The sequence below is a fragment of the Guyanagaster necrorhizus genome (assembly GCF_019112545.1).
Source record: "Guyanagaster necrorhizus MCA 3950 unplaced genomic scaffold BT62scaffold_5, whole genome shotgun sequence".
Classification (NCBI taxonomy): Eukaryota; Fungi; Basidiomycota; class Agaricomycetes; order Agaricales; family Physalacriaceae; genus Guyanagaster; species Guyanagaster necrorhizus.
Window position 1 is genome coordinate 84,159 of NW_025064884.1, and position 15,101 is coordinate 99,259.

Sequence of the window (15,101 nt, forward strand, 5' to 3'; positions counted from 1 at the left end):
TTGTACAGATGTATACCTACGTATCCATTTTTATTTCACTCTCAGTCTCAAACGACTTGGTCCTGGCTCGCCATAGGCTAAATATTCTGCGCATAATAATACAGTAATGCTATAATTGACTTGTAGGGTAAAATTATAAACCAAGATTTACTCTTCTGCACTACCCTTATCCTATTGGCTGAAAACCCATATCCCATAGATCCTGCTCGTACCTGTGTTCTAACAGTGCATCCTGCTCGTCTAGATCAAATTCCTCTTCCAGCTCTTCCATTAACAGCTCTTCGTCCGTGTCAGACGACATAAGTATATCCTCCGAAGATGAATCCAAGTGTGACGGTAAACGAATGACTGCTGGATTCATTTCGTGATACAAACGTAAAGTCATGGAATCCTCTTGTTCGTCCCATCCAATTGATCCTTCCGAATCGCCAACCGAATCTTCTTCCTCGTCGTCCTCTTCCACAGCCTTCTTGCCAGCTTCATTGGATAACGACTCTGATTCAGTGGTCAGCTCGTTTTTGTCCTTCCCCGCGTCAATCGCATCCTCATCGCCTTCGGAAGAGGGCTCCAAGTTCAATAAATATGGCATCCCCATCATATGTAATGCATATTTGATGTGCTGAGGCAAAACATCCTAGTGACAGGCGCATTAACCTCATATACACATATGATGCGGCATGAGAAAACCAACGTGTTTATCGCCCTTCCATACTTTCTTATTGGCTTTGAGAAGATTATCTTGTTCTCGGTAGACAATAGACCGATGGATGACATCGGTCGTAAAATCCACGATGATCGCATGCAACAGGCGAAACGTATCAGCTGCTATAGTCGTGTTTACTGTGGGGTGATCTGTTGGACCTTCATACGCAGACTTGTACATCCTTAGAATAAAACATCAGCACGCGCTAGGAGCTTCGGTGTCCGAAGAAACGTACTTCATGAGCCTGCCTAGCGGAGAGACGTTCAGGAGGCCTAGATCAACCTGACGGAGAAAAGCAGCATTTACACCACGTTCGTCAAGAAGCTGCTTGAACTTTGCCGTTTCCGTTTTCCCTGAAGCACGACGATGGTGAAAGTCGGTCTCCGCGACTCTGATTTCAGCTTCTACATCACCTTGTTGCTCCACACCTCTCGTGTTTCCCGATGTCTGAATGCTAGGGACGCATGGACCATCTCTTCCTTGCATGGGCTTCACATGATCTTTATTGCTCAGTTGCCCTTGTGCTTCATCATGGCAAGTTTCTTCCCCAGATTGAATATACTCGTTACTCAGCTTCTCCTCCGCAGCTCTTTTCTTTCGCTTCTTCGGGGGTATTGGCTTTTGCTTTCGGCCAGGACGAAGCTTCCCAATGTTATGGACCACATCTCCCCCGTGCACCTCGGCCCGCTTCCGTCTCATGTACAGACGTTTCTGGTGCTGCCGTCGAGATTTCGGTGAGAGCTGAGATAGGTCTGGAGTAGGTTCAACAGAAGGCGAGGGTGATTCCAGCGAGGGGGGCGGTGGGGTAAATGATGACAACGCAATTGTTGTAGGCGACTGCCCTGCAACGTTATTGGCCATCATGGTCGCAGATTGTGCAATTAGAATGGGGTCAATAGTAAGATCATTCGTGTGACTCGTGCCCACGACAGCTACAGGCATCCCAGGCGGTGTGGAAGGCTCTGTTTGAACAGGTTTAATCTGTTGCAGAGAAATCGTGTCTCCTACTGGTTCCGTCGTGACAGAAAGTTGGGTGTCATCGTCTCTAAGAATGCTGTCCAGGACAGTCAACTGCTTGGGGGTCATGCATTTCAGGGCATCCAGTCTGGCCCAGAAAGCCTCCTGTGAGCGCTTCCAAGAGTCGAACTCGTCGCATAAAGGGTGGCGTTGGTCTGAATTGATACCAAATAACGGTGTCTCCTCTTGATGCAGGAATTCCCGGTTCGCCCTGCGTTGCGTCGCAGTATCCCATGACCCTTCATGCATGCTCAACAGTGCTCCCTCTACCTCTTCCAGATGAATCCAGTCCTCCGAGACTTCCATAGAAATGTTAAGATCGCGTCGTAACAAGCGATTTTGGTCCTTCGTGGACGCCGCGGCAAGGAGGTCGATATATGCGCATACATCGACAACAGATTTGTGTGAGAGACGTGCCGCAATGAGATCCGGCCGTAGTGTAGAGTATACAGACAATGCATGGAAGAAAACATCCTTCTCCGAGGGTGTCCAATATCCTGTCGGCGAGATATAATTTGGTTGCAACGGCTCACAGCCATTTATATGTGCTTGTAGTTGGGATAGATGGTGACGAAACTGGTCGAGGTAGAGTGGAGAGTTGTGATTGTCGTTGTCGGTGTCTTCGACATATCCTTCGTCGTCCATGGTGGCGAGACATAAGAGAAATACCTGATGGATGCTTGAAGCAAAATTTGAACTGCCTGTTTTGGAGTATCGACCCCTATGTTTCCTGCGCACGCCGCATTCAAGTTTGTTGAAGGCGAGCCTGTGTCATATTTAAGTTAGGGTTCGTCCTTTGCCAGCCCTGACATCTTTGACAACTCAATTTCGTCTCCGCGTTTCGGTTATCTTTCTGATCTTTTCAATGTATCATAGAAAAAATCCGAGGACTTGGGTCGTCTTCATTCCTTCAAAAGCATGTTTTCGGTATAAATTGAACTCGGGCGTCTCATTTGCCCTCCATTATCCCCCCCCCTCCCTCCCTTCCCTTCGAAATATCTCTTGCGATTGTTGTTTGACGCATCTTCCGCTGGCATGCACGGGGCGCTGGCACCGGAACATTCTGCTACCGTGTCTTTCTCGTCCCCATTTGCGATAGCTATCCAACATATCGCATTTGCGTAAGATTTGACTCCTGGTGTTATTATTGCATGATTATATACCCATTTCAATAGATATCCCCCGAAGATTAAAAAAATCAAGAAGATAAAAATCAAGAACTTGCTATAGATTCGCAGTTGGTTGAGCATTCGCACAACGCTTCTCCCAGTGCCAGCGAGCGAGCTTTCGCAGTTCACCCTTCATGATTTTACCCGACGGAGTAAGTTCTATAGGGTGTCAGAATTCGGCGGCAAAGCAGACATCAGCAAAAAATTATTTACCAAACGGTTCGTCACGAAGGACAATCATAACGGGGATTGCATATCTCGGTAAGCTGGTTGAACAGCAGTAAGCGTACATCAAAATCTAGGTGGAATCAAGTCTCACTTTTTCTGGGCCACTGACATCAGTGATGCTTCGGTTACTTGTCCCCGATATGGTGCCTTGATAGAAACGACAACCACCACCAGCTCCCCCAAGCGCTTGTCAGGAACACCGACTGCCGCCACCTCTAAAATCCGAGGATCAGTATAGACCGCGTTTTCTATCGACACTGAGGACTACGGGAAAGAATGAGTTTGAACAGAATAAGGGAATAAAGAAAGTCACAGCACAATGGTCTCTCCGCCCCGAATGATAACGTCTTTGACTATCAAGGTGTGTAAGAATGTCTCTGGGCTGGTCGTCGAAATCTACTTACTCCGATCTTTGACATATAAAAAGCCTTCTTCGTCAATTGACCCAATGTCGCCAGACTTGAGCCATCCATCCGACGTCAATATTTTACTGGTTGCTTCTGTTTGAACGTCAAAGATTATGCTCCTGACCAACATGAACTGACGAACCTGGATCATGCCAATATTCTTTCATAACATTCGGACCGCGGCTAAATTGATGTCCTGTTCAGGCCAGAATGACTCCATAATGGAATAATATTCACTGACATCCAGATTTCACCGACTTGACCGGGAGGCACGCACACCCCAGCTTCGTTGATGATAACAATGTCATTGACCGGACATGCTCGACCTCTGTGTAAGTTAAAACGTTAGTGCAATTCAGAATGTTCAACTGACCAAGACTTACGTGCTACTTGGTCGCGTCACGTAGTCTTCACCAGCATTCTGTCGACCACATTTACATAAATTGAATGCCGGTGGTTAACGAATGGCAACAACTCACACCGACAGATATTGAATTGGTTTCTGTTAGACCGTATCCTTGGCTCCTGTATATATCTGTTAGTACGTGTTCTCGTGCGTTCGAACTGTCCATACATTTGGGCGGCAGGGAAGACCTGTCTCGCACGGTCTGTTAGAATTTCCGGAGCAGGGGAACCACCGAAAAATAGTCCCTCTAGATTGTATCCCGCGAGGGAGCTATCAACGAGATCGGACACCATAGCCGGAACACTGCATCAACATGGTTAGTAGCCGGCGACCAAGAACGCAGGACATCACTTACCCTCCCGCGACACAAACATTCTCGCGGCGTATTAAGCTAGATCGCGTGAGAAAAACGTCACTAATGTCATAAGATGGAGTTTTCACTTGGCAGCTGAAGAACTATCAGTGGGACCAGATAGGCACGTCAAGGGTTCCGCTCACCTTCTTCAACTATCCACTTTCGCATTAGAACAATCTTCATTCCCAACATTGTCGCCATCATCTGGGGTAAAAAAAAACTGAGCAGCAAACACAAAGGGAGAACGACGAAGTGCTAACGGTATAACTGGTTGTTCCTGTGACATGGAAGAGCGGTACAGCGATCAGCGCACCCTTTTGCGGGCCGGAAGGTGTTGAATTGAGGTTCTCGCCTCGTCGTAAGGCAGCTCGTCGATTTGCAACCACCGTCTGGAAGTGTTAAGATAAACAACTGTTAGATAGGCGAATTGGACGCGTACATTGAGGGAGTTTGTTAGAAACTGGCGTTGGGTGCTTAACACGCCCTTGGGAAGGCCGGTCGTACCTGTGGACAACGAAGTCAGAAAAAGGAATTTAAGAAGCGAGATGATGTTACCTGATGTAAACATGATGGTAGCGTTATCTTCGGGGCGAATGGTTGGATATCTGTCATCCAGGACATTCCTCCAATGACCGACAAAGTTAATGACGACGTCGTGGTAGCGCTCCATTCTTTTTCGAAGGCAGGTATCGCATGATGGGTCCAGTACCAAAACAGCTGTAACACCGATCTCAGAACACATAGCTGTAAGGACCGGCTCCAGGATAGCAGCGCGCTCTGAGTCGATGAGAATAAGTCTGCACTGCGTATGTAAGATGCAGTACTTGAGAGGTTCCAGTGGAAGCCACCTAGACAGAAAATAAGTAAAACTATATGAAGTGACAATGGGATGCATCCTTACGCGTTTACCAGCACCGGGACCGCACCAAGGAGGTCTGAGTAAAAGGATAAGTGCGTTCCCAACGTGGTAGTGCTAAAGGACGCACGGCAAGCCCACCAGTTGACTGTAAATTCCGGGCAGTTTCGAGAACAGATACAGATCCGATCGCCTGTGGAAAGAGCATTCAGGACGTCTGCAGGGCTAATGACTGTGGTATGGTACTACCAACCTTTTCGGATGCCATATGCGGTATAGTACACACCTGCAGCCTTCATGGCGTACTCGTGGACTTGTCCATAAGAGAGCCGCTCTGCTTCGAACACAACATAGGTGTCGTTGTGATATTTTTCGACCGAGGATAACCAGAAAGCCCGCAGTGAGGGTGCTAGATGCTTGTAGACGCGCTGGAGTCTGCCGTCGACCAAACGGGTCTCGATCTCGTGGGGACTTCCGGGGCCACATAGAATTGCTTCAACTAAGGGAATATCAGCGCTATACGCGGGGTCGAAAAGTAAGTACTCACCCTCGGCAAGGGAACGCTTAGGCCAAGACATGGTGGTGACGGACACAGTAGTCGAGGATAACGGAAAGGACGGGGGAGATGGTGTAACTTTTATAACAAGACCAAGACCTCAACCTAGCATTCCTGAGCATGCCAACTCAAGTGATATATTGGTGAGAATAGGTCGACATCTCCGAGGACTGCGATGTTCCCGCGGTTTTTGTGTTGCGCCGAAGCGTTTTAAACGGATTATGGGTCCCATCAACCGTTTTGATGTTTTCTTGACAAATCATGGGTGCGTTTTGGACATTTGGACATTTGGACATTTAGAGCACACGATCGATCCTTTTACCGTTCGAAACTTGCCAGGGACCTCCGTGAACGCTATCTTTATCTTGCTCGAGCAAAGGCAAATTTGTCCGGCCATTCAAGTAGCACTCGCTCGCATTGACACCGTCTCGAACGCTTTACACTCGACTGGGAGTCGATTTGTAGAGTTGCCCGGCTTTATGGGTCTAAAATGCAGAAAAGGTTTAGCTGCTACGCGCGGTGCTAGACGGGCATTGAATATTGAAGACTAGTAAGTAGTACCTGGAATATGATGTTACGCCCGAACTAGCGCACGAAGATGTTTGACACAAGTTCTTCCTTATGTCAACAAGGTTAGAAAACACGCAGGCAATCCACTAGATTATATTCCACAGATGCAATGCACAATCTGAAGATTGACCGTCAAGTCCACAGCTGACGTGCCTTACCCCCCAGGGTCTCCCAAAATCATGCTTCCATGCGGGGCGCCAGAAGGCCCAATGGCTGGAAATCGGCATATCTGACAGGCGCTCTCGTCCGCAAGTACATCATTTGAGTTGCGAGCTACTCCACTGTATAAAGATAACGTTCTGTCTGTAAAGAACGAGCGAAGGATGTGTTTTTCAGTCACCCAAGGGCAACTTGTTGGACATTGAGCCGTCCAAGGATGATACCAGAGCTCGAGGCCTGAATTTCATCGTTTGCGTTGATGATGGATTACAGTAAATATATAATAAATAATAACTTCACTCGGAAAAAGATGAGTGGTCTGTTATTTGGCCCTGTTACATCTCGAGGACTCCGCCTCGGCACGTTACTTTTGAACCACCATGCAGAGCCAGGACGACCCCGAGCCCACTGTCCGTATCCGCGACCTCAAAAAAGACAGGGCAGACTTTGTTCTTGAGAATGTAGACCTTGCGTGCGCCGCATTTTCATGCGCGTATTCCCGTGTCTAATTTGGCCCTGATGTTAGTTTTGCCAATTCTCTCCGGAGGGTCATGATGGCGGACATTCCTACCATTGGTGAGGATAGAGTTGCTCGCCTGATGAATTCTTGCTTATTCTGAAATAGCAATTGACATGGTCGAAGTGGAAGCTAATACATCAGTTCTACCCGACGAGTTCATTGCTCACAGGCTCGGAATGGTGCCCTTGGTCAGTACTAATTGCGATGAGGCCATGAAGTACAACAGGGTGCGCGCACCCAGATATTTGACTGCTTGACAGCAGCTTAATCTCGTTCCAGGATTGTACCTGCATGTCATTTTGTTCATATTGTTCTGTCCAACTAATCTTGGACGTGTCCTGCAATGAGGCTATCACCATGGACATAACAAGCAATCATCTCGACGTCGTGGCCACACCCACCGATATTTATGCCACAGACGCCGGTGATGAGCTTACAAAGAGGACTGCCGACTTCGGCCACCCTGTTGGGAAAAGTAAGCTGTCCTGCACTCTGATCTTTGAGAGTAGACCTTGTCATTCTCTTCCAGATAGACCCGGAGTGCCTCCAGTGCTTATTTGTAAAATACGGAAGGGGCAGGCGCTGAAGATGAGATGCATTGCAAAAAAGGTCACTTGCTATCACTTGTCCATCCTTTGCCCTCGCAGCTACTGACCTTCCGATAAGGGTATCGCCAAAGAACATGCCAAATGGTCGCCTTGTTCTGCAGTCTCATTTGAATACGATCCTTATAACAAACTCCGACATACAACACATTGGTTTGAAGTAGATGAAAGAGCTGAATGGCCAGTTGGCGACAATGCGCGTGAAGAAGACCCACCACGTGATGACGAAGTTTTTGATTTTAACGCAAAACCTAAAAAATTCTACTTCCAAGTGGAGACGGATGGGAGTTTAGGTCCTCAAGAAGTGGTTATGAAGGTTTCTACATCATCAATCTCACCCCATACTGCTTTTTTTATGTTTCGTCTCTCAGGGCCTCAAAGAACTGCAAACAAAGTTGGCCAACCTTATTTTAGGCCTCAAGCATGATACAGAAGTTGACATGATTAATGGCCAAGACCAGCAACTTGCAGCTCCCACTCAAGCAGCTGATGCTTGGGGAAGTAATGGTGGTGCCGGTGGCGGGTGGGGTGACTCGAGTGGATGGGGTGGCAGTTCCAGTCCCTCCCGCACTGGAGGAGCAAGTGCATGGGGAGGTGCTAGCCCAACTTCAGGTGGCGCTACAAGTGCATGGGGTGGATCTGGTGGTTGGTCAAGTCCTGAACAGCAATCAAATGGATGGACTGTGTAGTCTGGACTGCTATTGTTTGTTTGTAATCTATATGTATGTCCGTCGTTATTTCGTAAAATTCAAGATGGTTCCTGCTGTATATAGATCGCAGTCAAAAAGATATTTAGCATTGTCCAACTACATCACCATTTCGAAAGTGTTTGGTCAATTCCAGCTCAACCTCACGGGCGCGGCTTCATTTCAATAAAATCTACTCCTGCAGTATTCAGGGCAGAACCAGATGAATCGGAAACCGGCATGGTCATCGCGCTTCGAATACGAAAAGCCGGGGATGCGTTTGGCAGTCCCGAATCGTCAGAGATGAGGCGAGGACTCGTCATATGAAGCTCATCGGCTTCTCCAAAGACGTCGTCTTCAGCACCTCCAACTAGCAAATCCAGAGATATCAACATAAAGTGACGCTGTAAGAAGAAGACCGACCTATTATGTTCGAGTCCGACAAATGCCAACCCCCAACGGGTTCAGCAGACACAGAAGGCTTCTCCGCAGTCTTTTTCCTATCATCAGCTTCAACTTTCTCCCAAGGAACCTTCGTGTAACGATTGATCACAGGCCCTTCATCCGGGTTGCCTGCTGAGCCATAGATGTGCAGGTCTGCCAGGACCGACTTCAATGCACAGATCCACTTGTTTCTGCGTTTGGCTACAATGGAAAATATTTAAGTTCCATCAACTGTGTGTCAAAGGAGCTTATTGACCTTTCAAACTACCCTGCTGGCCGTTGCTCTTGTATTTAATTTCAGCCGAAAGCGTCATCTTTTCTTGATCAGGAAAATCTAGTAACCGAGTAAATTCTTATCTTCATAAAAGTATCGCAAATTTCTTACCAACGACCGCTACATCAAAGATCGGTTGATAATCACGCCTTTCTTCTGTGACAAAGGCAAGCATTTTGTCTCGAAGTCGTTCCAAATCTTCGAATGAAGTTGCATAGCTAACGTCAAACGTGAACGTCTCGCTCATCTAATGACGATTCGATTTCCATACACATCTACTTCTGTATTGTGAAATCAGAATGACTTACTTGCGGACTACGCCGGATATTTTGGATGAACTACAAAAGGGTGAAAAAAGATACGAATTTGAAACCGTTAGAACGTACCAAAGTGTTTAGTACGCTGTTAGGTGCCTGAACATATACTCCGTTTGAGTCCAAAAATATCGTACTCAAGAGACGGATCTCCTTCACGGTATAGGACACCTTCGCCAAATCCACCCGATCTCCGACATCGAAGGGATGACGAATAAAGAGGAAGATGATACTGGTGAGAACTTCAGACAGACTTGTTCCAATTAACCAACTCAATCCTAAAAGCCTATTGGTTACGAATGATTTGACAAAGCGGCAAAAAGAACTGACCGAGGATAAAGGTTCCAGCGCCAGTAACCAAGGTTGTCAACTGCGCTTCCTGTACGAAAGTGAGAAGCTCAGGATCACGAGAACAGAGAATGGACATATACCAAACAAATCGCAATGATCAAACCTGCGGCAACGACATAAAGAGACATCAAGATGTTATCTAGACGTCCAACGGCACTGTCCAGATCCTGCATTGAATGCTCGATGGACAGTTGTTCTCGATGAAAGTCCCTTATCACCTGTCAGGGTCACAATGGCTCGAAGCAAGAAGAACACTGACAAGCAGGCCAGTTCAACCTCGTCCCTAGATGCATCGCCATTTGAATCTTTGTCAAAAAGTGCAAACACTTGATCGGCCTCGTCTTGGGTTGGGAAAAATTGCGCAATATCTTCAACGATGAGCCAATCGGCACCAGGCTTGACAAAGGAGTAGAAGAGCCGGCGGGCGAGCTAATATCATACATTTGAGGAGATTATCTCTACTCTGGGTAACATCCTATCTTGACATACCAAACGGGACTTGTTGGCTGATTCCAGAGCAGTTTTGACCATTGCTTGAGGAGAATTGGGCTGAAGCACTGAACTGTCAAGGCATATTAGCCGACTGACCAATCTCGAGTCCAGACGGAGAGCTCGCTCTACCTGCCAGCAATCTCGGACTGAAGGAGAAACTATCAGTATACTCTGACAGTCAATGTTGGAGAAAGACACGCACTGCAACATTTCCGAAAGCCGATGTTGTCGTGGTTGCGGCGGCCCGCACTCCTTTCATCGCGCGTTTCAAAAATTTCTTCGGAGCCGCAATACCTTTAGAAGCACCCTCCTTCAGGGTATCAGAACGGCCGGGTATGTCTGAGGAATGTCGGTATAGAGTAACGAGAGACCTGACAGCGAATTTTTGGCCGGCAATACGCTCTGTTACGAGGGAACACCGGATAAGATGGACCTACAAGTCAAAAATCATGGCAACTGACCAGCGTAAGACCGTTCATGGAATTTACCAGCAATCCATTGGATGGCAAACTTCTCGGCTAGCAGCACCGCTGCACAAAGGTATATTCCGAATAACAATTTGCCAATAAGGTTGATAATATTGACAGATTTCTCGGTCGCATCTGAACTCTGACGACTGTCGATAACGGGATTCCAAGTGATCCAATTGGCGAGTGACCAAGCAAACAGGGCGACGTATCGATGCAAGGCCGAAGCCCAATCGATGTATCTTCGCGCAGCCACGGCTACTGCGCCAACGGTCGCGCGAATGATGGGTGGCAATAGACGTGAACCGGCCAAAGCGACCCACCAGCCACCCCACACGACACTAAGCCATATACTCCACCAGAGCAGTTTGACGCCCCAGACCTATGATAGATGCTATAGTCTCAAGGCCAAACGAAGAAGGAGAACTTACCGAGGCATTGGGGAAGGTAGTGAACTGAAGTATACCCGGGATCCAAAGTATAGTCATGACTGGTAGAATGAACAAGATCCACCTAGTAACGATTGATACGTTCAGAAGATAATTGTACAGTCTAGACACCTAGATTCTCTTCCCGTTAGAATATAAATGCAGCACGTATATGCGGTTACGCACCTTGTTATTGGGTATATCCCCTTCCGCATAAACCAGGTGGCTCTGGCTGGCATTTCTCGAGTCGAACTCCTCGTAGGAATGCTCAAACTTCCTGATGCCATTCAGAATATCCCAGCTGGATCCTCGGCTGTGCGCCGAAGGTTTAACGGGCTCTGACATTGAAGGACTGGGGAAGCCACCGCGCTCAGCATCGTAACTCCGGGATCTGGCGTTGGCGTCTAAGGAATCGTCCACAATATGCACACGTTTTGGCGCGCCAGCACCGAGGGGCAGCGATGATTGAGAAAGGGATGCCCCCCGGTGTTGTTGGGGGCCAGGGGGGTACATGGACGATGAGGTAGCGGAGAGAAAAACGTTTTGGACACTATCGAGGTCGTTGCTATCACCCCTGATATGGGAGTCGACGGGATGGTTCAAGTTGACTGGATCGTATCCTGAGCGTGCTGGTGACCGTAAAGGATTCATCCTGCCTGTTGCCTGACCCTTACCAGTGAGCTGGAGGGGAATTTGCGAGCAATTACGGTAGCCTACCAGAGGAATACCTAGGAACCGAGCTGCTCCTTAACGACAGGACACATTAGGAAACCTCTCTCCTTCTACTACCCACGATTCTTTCTGTGCGAAGTTCTTCTATGTACTAGCATCGAGGAAATCGGAGCCATTTTTGTCTGTTCTATTGTCCAGCAGTGGCTGCTCGGCTGAGCAACGATTTGACTGCCTGGAATGGAGGAACGGTCAAAGCAGTTTGGGCGTATTCCCGGCCTCATGCATCCAACCTTGTGCTGTGTTTCCTTTCGTAACTCTTTACTCGATTTTCAAGTTTCGTACCCATTCATTATCAATGTACTCATTCGGCTACGTTTTAAATAAATAAAGCTTGGGAATTACGTATCAGCTGTGGCGGCGAATCAAACCTTGGATCCCGCTCGTCTTTGATTTGTGTAAGCGCTCGTTGTGTATTTTACTGTCATTTGTGTGATGTATGTCGTTAGAGATGAGCATCAGCCACGTTTGTCGGACAGCTTGTACCATTCATCACTCCGATACCCATAACGGAAATTCTTTTATGGTCCCTTCACTGCTGTGCCTGCAGCATTAGACATCCGGTACTTGTTCAGCTTTATGCGTATGCCTTCAGCTTTACGGTTATCTATAGTCCCGCAAATCTAGACAAAGACTTTGCCATGCCAATATCCTCGAGGCAAGCCCCGTGGTCCAGGCGACGTACCTACCTATTGCTAGGAGTTACCCCCAACAATCAATGTAGTCATCCCGAATTTCAAGTCCTCAGTCCGAGCTCCACTTCGTACCGGTGAGCAAGGATCCTGATAAGCGATATGAACAACCTCGTGGTTCTTTGTCGAACCCTTCGTGACCATGTACGCACACAGCTGCGCCGGCCTTGTTTTTTATCATCTATCAAGTTGTGTTGTTCTTCACTAGCTCGCCCCACTTTGGAAGCCTTCCATCCAAAGAAACTAGAATTTCAATCCCTTTCAATCCCGAGGCCTCTATTTGATCCTCATGCTGTGGGCGCAAAGGTATGCACATTTTCCAGTTTGCGTTTGCTGATTGGAACACGTTGGGAACACGATCACGATCACTAGAATGACGTATGTTACTACCTATAATTGCCGGACTTAGAGCAGACCTCGACCCGGACATTGCGACCGTTGTCAAGCATGTCAAGTTTCATGGGGCTACAGTTTTTCCATATTAGAGTCCCTGGCAATTGTCACGCCCCCCTCTGGCTTGTATTTACTATTACTAGAAATTGGCGTCAAATAACGAATCAGCTGAACGTGCGCGGTATCGATACGGATCAGACTGAGAGAGTTCCTTGAGAGCTTATCTACACCCGCGTCTCTTTCGTCTCCTAGCTCTTGCGCGTGACAAAGAAATGTACAAATACAGAGTATTATTCCGCGTCCAGGCCTATGTATTTGTCCATCGATGTATCCTAGACAGCCGCAAAAACCTGCTATCCGGCAGTGAACGTTCTGCTGATTTCTCCGACAGAAAATCTACACCGGGTAATGAAGGTATTGGTTCCGAAGGGGTAGGTGGTGATAACAGATGTCGCTTAGGTTTGAAAATGATAACAATGATGAGCCCAAAAATGATGAGTAAAAGAAGAAATATGCATTTTCGTCGACCTGTACTTTTCTGGTATCTGTCAGCCGAAAGACATGAGCGATAATCGGTGAAGCACACGAAAATAAAATAAATACCGTGTCGCGGTGTTCAACTCCTGAACTGCTTCACTCACATGAGCGGCAGTCTGCTCGATGTTGTACTCCACACTGTCGAGTATCGTCCCCTGGTCAATCACCAACACAGAAAGGTCTTTGAACAGCTCCGCCAGAGACGCGATGGAATTCGCGATTTCAGTCAGCTCCCGATCACGGGTCTGGAGGTCGACGCTAGGATTAACTTGGGTCAAGGAAAGAGACTGCGATCGCGTGTGGGTCTATTAGCGATAATGTCAGGCGTTAATCACGGCCGGAGCAAAGGAGAACCAGGGTCGTAAAGGAATGCAAGCGGGCAACGTTGTTTTTAAGACCAGAGTGCCGGATTAATGTGGAGAAAAGTGTCGATGGCGATGGATAATCAACCAACCAAGGTACAAGGCCAAAATTGTCCGTTACCCACGAGGATGCAATGTGATTGTACAACGTCAGTTGGTGTATGACAAAAGGGACAAGTTTCATGTGATGTTTATAGCGGAGGGAGGTCGGAAGTGAGACAGGACAAAGAGGTTGGTTCATTCATTCATGAATATCGGGAGATCAGTAAGAACGCAACAGAAAAAATGGACATTGGAAAGGAATGACATCGGAGGATAGAGAACGTACGCGAGATCGAAGTAAAACAATGAGAATGAACTCGCGGTGAAGAGAAATGAAAACTTACGGCAGCTTCGACATCATCATCGACAGCACTCAAACCCTCAGAACCTTTGAGTGATATGGTTCCTGACGCGATCAGGAGATCCTGGTTTTTGATCGCATGACCTTGCAGTTCTGCGAAGAAAACGATCAGTACAAGGAAACGCTGCAAAGACAACTCCACAAGGGTCGTGTGATTGAATCGATCAAGCAGACTGCGATGAACACACAGATAAAGTCGGAACACGGGGAAGCGATGGATTGATGGCAGAAGAGAAAAACGCGGCAAGGAGAGGGTAAGACGGAAACGGGACTAACTTTCCATGTATACACGCTGTTTCTTTCGGAATGTGGCGCTCAATTCTTGTACCTTTGCAGCAAGGCCACGCTGGACATTCTTAGCTGCCTGGACTTCATATTCTAAGGCCTGGGCCTCAGTTTGTGATGGGGGGAATGTATGGGGTACTGAGATGGCGCCAATGCGTTGAATTAGGGACTGACATTGTCGAAAGTTCTTGCAAGGTGACCATTTTAGAAAGATAGGATAACTAGAAGTGACAGCAAAGCTGACCTTGGTTATATCCGTCGTGGCAGCATCGATTTCTTGCTCTTCGTGGGACCGGTCCGTGAATCCGGGGAGTACGTGTTTCGCGTGTAACTTTTCGACAGCAGTAACTGTCCGCACACAGCACCATACTGAGAATAGACCAGTAGCTGTAACAAGTAGGGCTTACTTTTCGCCTGAGTGTCGGCAAGAATTAGCTGCACTTGTTCGGAGATGTCCACCCTAAGAAGCAGATTAGTATCCGGAGGCAATGGCGAATACAGGAAGAGACCATTTCGGAGGTAGATCTATGTCGACTGTATCGTGGTTGATGAGCTGCTGCTGCTCATCATAACTGTCGTCAAAAGTAATTCTAGAACGAGAGAATCGGGTCGAAGACGCGCGGGAGTCGCGGTAGGAGAGGAAGAGACCTGTCCTGGAGCGAGTGGTAGGATCCATGGAAGGAGCTGCCAAAA

At 47.7% G+C, this 15,101-nt stretch overlaps 5 protein-coding genes across 5 annotated transcripts; 1 reads left to right on the plus strand and 4 right to left on the minus strand.

Annotated features, from left to right (window-relative positions):
* Positions 1–166: 166 nt before the first annotated feature.
* Positions 167–2,365, minus strand: BT62DRAFT_991712 (uncharacterized protein; the record flags this gene model as incomplete). The annotated part of the gene is made up of 3 exons (XM_043190296.1): positions 167–634; positions 692–884; positions 939–2,365. 3 exons carry the CDS (start codon positions 2,363–2,365, stop codon positions 167–169), a joined length of 2,088 nt encoding a protein of 695 aa, XP_043043013.1.
* A 579-nt stretch (positions 2,366–2,944) lies between these two features.
* On the minus strand, positions 2,945–5,719 carry BT62DRAFT_886562 (acetyl-CoA synthetase-like protein; the record flags this gene model as incomplete). Its single annotated transcript, XM_043182885.1, has 19 exons — positions 2,945–3,048; positions 3,103–3,155; positions 3,209–3,381; positions 3,436–3,470; positions 3,522–3,617; positions 3,667–3,707; positions 3,766–3,852; positions 3,908–3,945; positions 4,004–4,049; positions 4,099–4,233; positions 4,286–4,370; positions 4,429–4,489; positions 4,546–4,674; positions 4,725–4,789; positions 4,841–5,133; positions 5,187–5,220; positions 5,272–5,334; positions 5,395–5,640; positions 5,689–5,719. The coding sequence occupies 19 exons, from the start codon at positions 5,717–5,719 to the stop codon at positions 2,945–2,947; spliced, it is 1,815 nt and encodes a 604-aa protein (XP_043043014.1).
* Positions 5,720–6,775: 1,056 nt separating this feature from the next.
* On the plus strand, positions 6,776–8,321 carry BT62DRAFT_589099 (RBP11-like subunits of RNA polymerase). Its single transcript, XM_043181523.1, has 6 exons — positions 6,776–6,898; positions 6,953–7,002; positions 7,052–7,173; positions 7,226–7,555; positions 7,613–7,867; positions 7,923–8,321. Exons 1-6 carry the CDS (start codon positions 6,807–6,809, stop codon positions 8,238–8,240), a joined length of 1,167 nt encoding a protein of 388 aa, XP_043043015.1. The 5' UTR covers positions 6,776–6,806; the 3' UTR covers positions 8,241–8,321.
* Positions 8,322–8,401: 80 nt separating this feature from the next.
* Positions 8,402–11,658, minus strand: BT62DRAFT_1001808 (uncharacterized protein; the record flags this gene model as incomplete). Its single annotated transcript, XM_043176782.1, has 14 exons — positions 8,402–8,607; positions 8,661–8,882; positions 8,938–9,015; positions 9,067–9,202; positions 9,264–9,293; positions 9,342–9,547; positions 9,600–9,648; positions 9,701–9,830; positions 9,880–10,049; positions 10,110–10,241; positions 10,315–10,514; positions 10,574–10,961; positions 11,011–11,139; positions 11,194–11,658. The coding sequence occupies 14 exons, from the start codon at positions 11,656–11,658 to the stop codon at positions 8,402–8,404; spliced, it is 2,541 nt and encodes an 846-aa protein (XP_043043016.1).
* Positions 11,659–12,937: 1,279 nt separating this feature from the next.
* BT62DRAFT_943929 (t-SNARE) lies at positions 12,938–15,092 on the minus strand. Its single transcript, XM_043187902.1, has 7 exons — positions 14,918–15,092; positions 14,816–14,868; positions 14,653–14,756; positions 14,400–14,595; positions 14,107–14,216; positions 13,425–13,663; positions 12,938–13,366 (listed from the first exon to the last, which is right to left on the minus strand). Exons 1-7 carry the CDS (start codon positions 15,082–15,084, stop codon positions 13,129–13,131), a joined length of 1,107 nt encoding a protein of 368 aa, XP_043043017.1. The 5' UTR covers positions 15,085–15,092; the 3' UTR covers positions 12,938–13,128.
* Positions 15,093–15,101: the final 9 nt, after the last annotated feature.